A 10,801-nucleotide genomic window follows, 5' to 3' on the forward strand; every position below is an offset into this window, starting at 1 on the left:
TGGGTAGATTGATAACCTACCATAACAGAGAGTAGGTTATCAATCTCCTATATATATATATATATATATATATATATATAGAGAGAGAGAGAGAGAGAGAGAGGGGGGTATATACTAAATACATCATTAATCACCGCCGTCCATGCATGGAGAATGCAGCATCCCTCATTCCCTCGTAATAACAACGACCTCATTATGCACGGATCCACGTCCATTCCCTGTGCTATCAAAAATCAAAACCATAAACTCGGACTGATTCGTCTGATCCGCACGTTCTGTTAATCTGGGACGTCCAGAACATAGCGCATCATTAGCCCTATAACAAAACGGCGGAACGATTCCCAACCCCTCTATAATATTTCGCCTAAAACTCCACTTACCCCTCGTCATCGCCTGCCACGTACCCTAAATCGTCCTTCTAACACCTGATTTTTGTTGTCCCGACGGAAGGCTAGTAGTCACGTCTCCGATGGCTGGTCTTGGTGCTACTACTGCCGTTCGATTGTGGAGCCTCGGGAGAGTCCTCCAAAAGGCGGTTATTTATAATATATATATATATATATATATATATATATATATATATATATATTACATTTTATAATATATATATATATGTATGTATGTATGTATGTATGTATGTATGTATGTATGTATTCGATTTGTTTTACCAAATCAGGAAACCCCAATTTGCCACGTGGCGCCCTTCGAATAAAGAAGCCCTAATTTTCCTTGAATTCTAATATCTATAAATCCCCGTATAAGGACGTCACCAGAATTGTGGGCTCTTAGCTAGCTTTCGTTTCCCTCCCTTTGTTCCCTCCCTCCTCCGTCGCGGAGACCGAGAGATAGAAACAGAGAGAGCAAGGGAGCCGTAGAGGCCTTCTTCTTCTCCTTCGTCTCCTTCTTCTTGTTCTCTTCCGAAGGCGTCAGAGGATTCGATTTTTTCTTTCTCTGAGGTATTCTTTTATTTTAGCTCTTTCTCGTAGAACTTATGGCCGTTTGGATGAGACGTTTGATGCTTTTCCTTTTTATGAATCTTTTCAGTTTTCTTCCCTCGATCGATTTCGTTATAGTTTTTACTGTATTGATGGTGTAGATGGTTTTGTTCCGCGGTTTTGAAGCCATCGACGAGCCTCGTAGGATCGATTTTGTTTTCTCCTTTCTTTTCGTAAGGATTTCTTATTCATACGCTCCATTTTTTGCTTTATTTTTCTGTTTGATGATTAGGTCTTGGATTGCCAGTTTTCTTCCTTTGATCGCTGTGGTTTTCGCCATCCACATTGTTTGGCTTTTGCTCTTTTTTCTGTTTCTTTTTTGGATTGAAAGGGAGGTTAAGACCACCGTCTTTTTTAAGTTCAGAGTTTTCTGGCGGTTTGGACGCGTCGTTGTTATCCTATGCGCCTAGTGATATGTAAAGCTTGATATATGGATTTTTCTCTGTTTCTATCGTTTCTCTTGTTTTCCTTGGTGTCAGATGTATAGATTCTAGATTCTCGTTTGCACGGTAGGGATTCGTTGTGGTTTTGGTCATGGAAATAACTATCTTTATGCGGATTTACTTCTATTTTATAGGGTGTTAGGTGGGTAGAGGCTCGACAATTTCTGGTTTGAACGTAGGGGCTCGTGGTGTTTTTGGATGATGCGTAGAACTTAGATGATTTCTGGTTTACACGAATGGTTTTGGTTATGGAAAGGTTATTTGTATGCTGATTTACTTCTGTTTTACGTTTGTAGATGAATAGAGCTTAGATCATTTCTGGTTTGCACGCAGGGATCGTAGTGGTCTTGGTCATGGAAAGGCTATTTGTATGCTGATTTACTTTTGTACGAGTGTTAGATGCATAGAGCTTAGATGATTTCTGGTTTGCACATAGAGATACATGGCGGTTTTGGTTCCTTCTGTCTTACAGTCTGTTGAGTTGTTGTATGATTGAATTTTTTCGATCTAAAGCTTTAGAGATATACAGATCTATGTAATGTCGTTACTGGTTTTGGTTTTATTTTTGTCAATGTTCTTTTATGTCCGATGTCATCTTATTGCATGCAGTGATTATTAGTGTTTTCTTTAGAAAAGCTATTTAATGCTGGTTCAGCCCTGTCTTTCTTGTGTTTTCAATTCCTTCTAGACAGCGATCCTTTGATTTAACTGGATAGATAAATACATAAAGATTTTATGCATTTAATTGTGTTGTTTTATTTTATATTTCCTTTTCCTTTAGATTGTCTATATTTGCCTCAGTTGTTTTGTTAATTTTATCAGGTATGGTGGGAGTGATAATATAATCTGGTGTTTCAATGTTATCTTGTGGTATGCTTACTACCAGGGTTGTGATTTTGAAAACATTCTTGCGGCTCACTGCTCTATTTTCTAAAAATCTTGTAGCATGGCTTCATCTAAGGATGAAGTTGGGAAAGAAGGCTTGCCCCCTTTGCCACCAGGCATACCACCACATGTTGCCCCAATAAAGGCTGAACCTTCTCCAAGACCAGAACATCTGAAGCGCTCTCCGATGGCTAGGCGTGGTTTTGGCTCTGATGGACGGCACATCCAGTTGCTCTCGAATCATTTCAGTGTTAGATTTACTGCCCAAGATGCAGTTTTCTACCATTATAGCGTATGTCTGATATGCATCTATTTCTTTTCAAGCACTGCAGGTTCTTCTTCAGCTAAGTATGGTTGTACTTGTTTCCTAATCTTTGTAGGCTACCATCAAATCTGAAGATAAGCATGCTGTAGTGGCTAAGGGGATGGGACGAAAAATCATGGATAAGCTTTATCAGACTTACAGTTCTGAGCTTGCTGGGAAGGAGTTTGCTTATGATGGAGAGAAGAGCTTGTTTACCATTGGCCCTCTTCCTCAGAACAATTTCGAGTTCACAGTTGTGCTAGAAGAATCATCAGTGAGGTACATAGTTTAATTATTACTGCTACATTTCAGGTTTATTTATTAAACTGCTAGATCTTCTGATGATTGATTAGGGTGTTCTATTGATGAGGATTGCTTTTATCTCGTTATGTAGATGGTTGCTCTTCTAGTAATTTAAATGTGTTAATTCTCGTGCTGCCACATTGGCCGAGTGTGCATTACACTATAAACATTTGCATTGCATAGTCATTATTAATGAAAATTGCTGAATTTGGTGATAACATGGTAAATAATTAGATAAGCAAGAACTTTAATGTGGTAGTTGACTAAATACAGAAAAAAAACGTGGCTATGGTGCGCACTTCTAGTTAAGGCTGTGGTTGGCTGCGAACCAACCAGGCATGCTGCATTGTGCTAGAGGTCTACATGTGGTTAAGGACATGAAGAGAGAATTGTCGTTGAATGAGATGTTTCCAGATGATTCATTATTTTTTTCCCTTTCTTCCTTTTCTTTTATAGTAGGGTTGCTGGTGTAAGTTCAGGTAATGCTAGCCCAAGTGAAGGTGATCGGAAGCGATCAAAGCGTTTACACCTTGCAAAGAAGTTTAACGTAGAAATAAGTTATGCTGCTAAGATTCCCTTGAACTCCATTGCATTTGCTCTTAGAGGAAGCCAGTTGGAACACACCCAGGATGCTTTGAGAGTTCTAGACATCATACTAAGACAACAACAGGCAAACAGGTGCGCATTCACACACACACACACATATATATGTATGTTTCAGCTTAGCACTATTTGTGTTTTAGCTTTGTTCATGCTTGACATCTTTAAATTTTTAAAAGTCTACTTGTCTGTTTACAGGGGTTGCCTCCTGGTCAGGCAATCTTTTTTCAGCGGTGAACATACAAACTTCTGTGACTTGGGTGGCGGCGTAGTTGGCTGTCGAGGTTTCCACTCAAGCTTTCGTACCACTCTATGTGGTTTGTCATTAAACATGGGTATGGTTTCTCCAAATGAAGTTTCACTACAGTTATATATTCAAATATTTGGTTTCTAATTCAGTTTGTTGCTTTGCTTCGCCCAGATGTTTCCACTACGATGATTATGAAACCTGGTCCAGTCGTGGACTTTTTGCTGGCCAACCAGGGCAATAAGGATCCTCGTCAAATTGACTGGGTGAAGGTATGCAAGTTCTCATCATGTAACAGTCTATTTCTATTGTTGATTGATGCATATGATTTCTCAAATGGCTAAGTCATGTTTCAATAATGGAGGTTTTGATCACACGTTCCCTCAAACTTTACAGGCTAAACGGATGCTGAAAAATATGAGGATCAAGACTAGACACAATAACTTGGAATTTAAGATTACAGGGATAAGTGAGATGCCATGCAACCAGCAATAGTATGTCTTTAGTTTTATTGTTGTCTCCCGTCTGCCTCTTCATATCCTACTGTAATCATTCATTGTTTCTTCTAATGGTCATCCTCCCCGTCCGCCATTTATAAGATATTAAAAATTTTAAATTTTTTCTTTTCTTGCACGTAGCTTTGCAATGAAAGTCAGAGGTGGCAGTGGAGAAGATGAGATCGTGGAGGTTACTGTGTATAATTACTTTGTCAACAGCCGCAAGATTGAGTTGACATGGTCAGCCCATGTGCCCTGCCTTAATGTGGGAAAACCAAAGCGCCCTATTTACCTTCCTGTCGAGGTTTGCAAGATGATTGCCTATTCATGTTGCTTCACCAAGTTTACATGCGAGCTCTGTTCTGAACTTCAACTGTCACATAAAAAAAATATTTATTTCAGCTTTGTCATCTTGTGTCGCTGCAACGTTATACTAAGGCACTGTCTGGTCAACAAAGAGCTTCCCTAGTGGAAAAATCAAGACAGAAGCCTCACGAACGAATCAGAGTAGTAACTGATGTGGGTTTATTTTAGGACTTCTTAAAATCATATTGTTGCTATTCTAGAGTTGTCATGAATACTAACCATTCCAAGTGTGATAGGCTGTGCAAAACAATCGGTATGATGAAGACATGTTGCTGTCTTCTTGTGGTATACATATTGAGAAGAAACTCACCCAGTTGGATGGCCGTGTTCTTTCTGCACCAACAGTGATAATCGACATTTTCTTACTGTTCTTTTCTAATTACTTCTTCTATAGCTTTTGATTTACATTATAGTTCATGGTTTTGATTCTTTTGAATTTTCAACTAGTTATGGACCTCATTATCTTGTTATCTTACCACAGTTGAAGGTTGGTAGCGCAGAAGACTGTGTCCCTCGCAATGGGCGATGGAATTTTAACAACAAGGTTAGGGACCTCATAGCTTTCACCATGTTTTGCAGTTACTGAAAGCAACTCTTACATTCCTTCTTGTCTCCTTTTCAGAGGCTTTGGGCTCCCATAAAGATTGAGCATTGGGCAATTGTGAATTTTTCAGCACGTTGTGATATGAGTCATCTTTCTCGGGAACTGATAAACTGTGGAAAGAACAAAGGAATTGTAAGTTATCTCATTGAGTTAATTATAATCATATTTAAATCTGGGTCCCTGGTTGAAGATAAATGGCTTCTGCAGCTTATTAATCGTCCATTCACTTTAATTGAAGAGCATCGTCAATGGATAAGATCTGGACCTGTGATAAGAGTTGAACGGATGATTGAACAGATAAAGGCAAGGCTTCCTGGTCCCCCTGAATTTCTTCTATGTGTCTTGCCAGAGAGAAAGAATTCTGATATCTATGGTGAGTGAATACATTCTTACCTTTTCTATTTTGCTTGTTTATTCATTTGTTTATTTCTATATTAACCATGTGATATATTGTTTGACTGCTGCGAAGGGCCATGGAAGAAAAAAAATCTTCATGAGTTGGGTATAGTTACTCAATGTGTTGCTCCTACTAGAATCAATGACCAGTATGTGACGAATCTCCTTCTGAAAATTAATTCTAAGGTATATGAGATTAATGTTCTATGTGTAATGTTAGCTTTTGTTGTTTTATATTTTTCCTATTATGAAGTATTTTTTCATTTCTGACTTCATTGGTGGTTCCTTTTTTAATTTTCCTTTCCTTATTTTGTCGTTCTCAGCTTGGTGGCACCAACACTATATTAGCTGTTGAACATAGAAATTGTATCCCCTTAATAAATGAGATCCCTACCATGATTTTGGGGATGGATGTTTCTCATGGATCTCCTGGAAGATCTGATATTCCATCCATAGCAGCAGTAAGTAATGTGTGAACTTTCCTATGTTGATACCATTTAGTGCTATTGTAGGTTAGTAATGGTTCCACATTTGCTTTAGCATATACCCCTTTTTTTATTTGGGAAATTTCTAGGTGGTTGGGTCTAGATATTGGCCGCTGATATCAAGATATAGAGCATCTGTAAGAACACAGTCTCCTAAGGTGGAATTGATTGATTCTCTTTACAAGCCACAAGCAAATGGACAAGATGATGGAATATTGAGGTGATGTCTTTGCAACCACTTAGAAAGATGCTATTTATTCTTTGATATAGTTTATCTTTGCCTACAATTGATGTGAATCTTGGAACAAATCATGGCTTTATTTTTGCATAACATTTTAAGCAGGGAACTATGAGACGAAATAAGTAGTTTCAGAAGATAACCAACATCTTTTTTTTAAGTAATTTTTTTTTCAGTTGCAATTTAGCGGGACACATCATTGAGTTTTCCCTTATAATTAAGTTACCAATTCCAGTTTATTTTGCTTAACAAACTTAGTTCTTGAAAAATCAGGGAGCTGTTGGTAGACTTCTATCAAACTAGTGGTTGCAGGAAACCTTCTCAGATAATCATTTTCAGGTATTGTATACAATTTGGCTAACAGCAAGCTATTTCATTTTTTCAATATTCTATTAAACAAATATTTACGATTGATAGATCATTCAGTCCGATGCGAAGGTCCACTTTTCACTGATCGATTGGGAGGGTCTTGACTCCCAGGGCCCAGGTTGAGGGGATGTTTGCTTGTTCTATGCTTTCTGTTTGCAGTGGCTTGTCTTGTTTGATTCTGATCACCATGCTTGAATGTCTTGGTCGCATGTAATCCCCCTTAAGTATATTGAGCACAAATTTGCCTTAATTTCTAAGATAGTCATTCCACTTATTTTGGTGAATGATTTGTTTACCCTAAACTAGGATCACAACTGGATAAAGTTTCCTGTTTGCAACTGGATAAAGTTTCCTGTTCTTTATCCAGTTACAACCCTAAAATGACAGGGTCCAATTCTAACTGAATTCATTTGTATCACTCTTGGATAAAAAAATATGATCTGTTTCGTTATTGGATTGTACATGGAACATGAGACCTGACCTGAATCTGAACCAATCTGAAACTAATATAATATGTTTCCTCACCCTCCCTGACTCTCCTCCAATTTAAAAAACTAATATGCTATAAGTTTTATGTGATTAGTCACTAAATCGTACTCTTGTATGATAACTTCCTTGTGGTTACGATAACTTCTTGAAATTGATTTTTATGGTATTTCTCTGAATCAATGCAAACTCAGAAAGATTTTTCTAGAACTTGCTTACATATGTGAAGTAAAATAGTTGAAATTCAGAAATTATGTATCATTTCATTCATAAAGACTTATGTCATTTGGTGAAAAGGATTTGTTATCAAAATACTAAATTTTTGGTTGCCCATCTAATGCATATTTTGTTTGTCATTTTTTCATAATTTTCTTTTGAATTCATTTTTTATAATCTCAAGAATTCTTAATAGTTACGAAATTGTTCAACCATCAAAATTCTGCATAATGTTATTAAAATTGCCAAATATATTAATATATTCTAAAAGAATATCTATCTGTTGCTTCAATTTTTGGATGTTCTATGGCTATATTATATGTTTGGTTAGATCTCCAACACTCAAATTGAAGCGGCCAAAACTGGCAAAATGAAAATCCATTTGGTCTGGTTGAAATTGAAACTGAGACCAAGATTTTGACACTTGGTCAGAACAATATTCTTTTCAGCCAACCCACATCCTAATCTGTTGTTAGGATATGAGCTGATATAGGTCCATATGTTATTAGACATGCTGGTGGTAAAGCATGGTATGGTACGATACCAAAGAGGCAAAGATGCTAATAGTTTTGACTTGCAGATGGTTGCAGTGGTACATTGGTTTAGATTTATTTGTATAGCAAATGATATAGTCATTGATGTGAATTTTAAGCAACTCTTATGAGAAATACGGTGGGAATTCCACCAGCATGGTTTGAACCCAGAGCTTCTTACTTAAGAAAACTCTTAAGGTAGGAGTTCCAACTACCGGGCCTAAGTCATGTTGGCATGTGGGTTGCTCTTATGGTCGAACATAAAGTTGAAGAATGCCATTTTACCAGTTGGATGCCTTAAAACACTACATTTTTTGGAAACTTGCTCTCTTTTTTTTCTCCTTTCGCTGCCTAGCATGTTTGAATATTTGGCTGATCATGCATTGTTATTTTTTCAATAAAGGAAACTTTTCTTTGCTAAAGAAGAAATTTCCTATCTGAATTACTGATCTCTTGTTAGCTTAGTTTAGCTGCCTTTCTGTCTGATTGTCCTGTAGGGGCCCATGTTATTAAATACATATAGAGTCTTGTGCTTTGGCTGACCTCACATGCAAGTAGTATGCTTCAGCTGACAAATTAAGCTGCATACTGATTATTATCAGTTGAAAAGAAAATTTAATTTCTTTCTGGTCCATTTTCTCTGTTTGTATGCTTATGTTCCTGTACCTTATGCATTTATGGAAAATTAAAATTTAGTCTTATCTTTAAAAAATTCCAGGTGGATATTATATGATATGCTAATGACGCTTTTTTTGTGATCCATGCTTTGTAGGATTTACTTCATCTCATCTTTGAAGGTTTTTAATTCATTGGAATTTAATTTTGCAGGGATGGTGTGAGTGAATCTCAGTTCAATCAGGTTTTAAACATTGAGCTTGACCAATTTATCAAGGTGATGACATGTTCTTTCATATTTAGACATAGTTCTTTGGTTGACTAGAAAAAATTTATATATATTTTTTTGCTTAAATTCTTGTTAGGTTTATGAGCATTTAGGTGAGACTACACTTCCAAAGTTTACAGTGATTGTGGCACAAAAGAACCACCACACAAAACTTTTTCAGGCTGGTGGCTCTGAAAATGTTCCACCTGGTCTGCCTTCTGACCTATTCTTCTAATGTTACCTGAGAAGCATAGTTGCAACATGGCATCTTGTTATTTCTGTCAACTTTTGGTTATGGTGACAGGAACTGTTGTGGATACAAAGGTTGTACATCCGAGGAATTATGATTTCTACATGTGTGCTCATGCTGGAATGATTGTAAGTTTCCTTGTTTATGGATTGAATTTACGCAATTCTGGTGGGACAAATACACAAGTAGTGTGGATTTTTGGCGATGGGCAAAGAAACTTTTATGTTTCCCTCACTTTGTGATATATATACTTATCGTGATTACTTATAAATTGGTTGGTTCGTTATTCTCATAACAGGGAACCTCAAGACCAACCCATTACAACATCTTGCTTGATGAGATTGGCTTTTCAGCTGATGATCTGCAGAAGCTAGTTCATGCACTTTCCTATGTGTAGGTCCTCGATCTCAAATGCTCTTCCATGATATAATACGAAGTCGGCTAGTCGAGTATCTAATCATGATTAATTTCTCCTTTGCAGCTATCAGAGGAGTACCACAGCTGTATCTATCGGTAAGCTGGACTGATTCTCCTCTTTTTCTCCCTCCCCCCAACCCTCTCCAATTATTTGGTTCTTTATTTCCTTTGCATCAGTTACGATCACAAAGTTGCTTACACATGGTGCCATACTTTTTCCAGTGGCTCCTATCTGCTATGCACATTTGGCGGCAGCACAGATGTCCCAGTTCCTGAAGTTCGAGGACTTCTCAGAGACCTCTTCTGAACAAGGTCCAGTCACTGCATCTCAACAGCCTGCCATTCCAGAACTTCCACAATTGCATCCCAATGTGCGCAACTCCATGTTCTTTTGCTAAGGTGATGAGCACTACTGTATTGTGGTTTTTTCGTTATACGTGCACTTATAAGATGGTGGAGTAATTTCCTTGAACAGTTTGTATAGGTTGCTGGTGATACTGGAATTTTATTTTGGTAAATAGCCGAGTTACAGGTTTGCTATCTGCCTTTAAATTTTGACTTGCAGACAACTTGGATTTGAGTCCCGGCATCTAATGGGTTTCAAACTGAATTTTATATTTTGCTACATTCAGCAAATATTTCCAATGAGTGATTTGTTTGATTAATCGTGGCACTTAATTGTTGCCTTGACAAATGCTAATTACCCTTGTAAAAAGTTTAATGGACTATCTTACAGGCACCTTTTTGTTTTTGGTATAATACCCAAGCTTCTTTATTGTTGTATGAGCGATATGAAAGTGACACAATATTTGATCAATGCTCGAATCTTCTAGATTGTTTTCGAATGTATTTTATGTTAGTACTTGAGTCTGGCCATTTAAATTCATTTTGCTCATTCTAACCTGATTGAGAACGGGGATGTTAAAGCAATAGCTATCTGCTTTGCTCTTTAGTTGTTCTGCTTTGCCATCTTTTCTTGATCTAAATGACCAACAGCATCTCTCCTTCTTGGATTGTAAATATTCAAACGCTGGATGGCTGCTATTTTAAGCCCTGCTGCGTCAAATGAACTTGAATGAGATTAAAGGGTCAGTAAGAGCAAATTTATCACAATTGGATTTCCAACAAATATCATAGCCAACGAGTGTTGTAATTGACGCTAAATCCCTTCCGTGGCATGATTGGGGCATACAGAAATGCTCTCCCTGTATTTGCTTGCTTTTGTGATGAGTATTGTATGCGGGAAAAAAAATGCTGTTCCATGCTTTGAAATTCCTTTCTTTT

General features: G+C 37.4%; 1 protein-coding gene across 3 annotated transcripts; it reads left to right on the forward strand.

Moving 5' to 3' along the window:
* The first annotated feature begins 766 nt into the window (after nucleotides 1-766).
* LOC103717054 (protein argonaute 16-like) lies at nucleotides 767-10,362 on the forward strand. Of its 3 annotated transcripts, none has more exons than XM_026808435.2 (24): nucleotides 767-956; nucleotides 2,384-2,615; nucleotides 2,704-2,906; nucleotides 3,387-3,608; nucleotides 3,729-3,865; nucleotides 3,952-4,049; nucleotides 4,174-4,271; nucleotides 4,416-4,578; nucleotides 4,677-4,793; nucleotides 4,877-4,984; nucleotides 5,122-5,184; nucleotides 5,263-5,376; nucleotides 5,452-5,617; nucleotides 5,714-5,826; nucleotides 5,964-6,101; nucleotides 6,215-6,345; nucleotides 6,637-6,702; nucleotides 8,796-8,859; nucleotides 8,948-9,059; nucleotides 9,155-9,228; nucleotides 9,399-9,493; nucleotides 9,582-9,613; nucleotides 9,740-9,916; nucleotides 9,993-10,362. In XM_026808435.2, exons 2-23 carry the CDS (start codon nucleotides 2,385-2,387, stop codon nucleotides 9,913-9,915), a joined length of 2,721 nt encoding a protein of 906 aa, XP_026664236.2. In that variant the 5' UTR covers nucleotides 767-956; nucleotide 2,384; the 3' UTR covers nucleotide 9,916; nucleotides 9,993-10,362. The 3 variants fall into 3 exon arrangements, 2 of the variants coding, with proteins under 2 accessions (XP_026664236.2, XP_038986118.1); XM_039130190.1 differs by having other exon boundaries at nucleotides 10,083-10,358; XR_005513377.1 differs by lacking the exon at nucleotides 8,948-9,059.
* The last annotated feature ends 439 nt before the right edge of the window (nucleotides 10,363-10,801 follow it).

The sequence above is a fragment of the Phoenix dactylifera genome, chromosome 1 (assembly GCF_009389715.1).
Source record: "Phoenix dactylifera cultivar Barhee BC4 chromosome 1, palm_55x_up_171113_PBpolish2nd_filt_p, whole genome shotgun sequence".
NCBI lineage: Eukaryota > Viridiplantae > Streptophyta > Magnoliopsida > Arecales > Arecaceae > Phoenix > Phoenix dactylifera.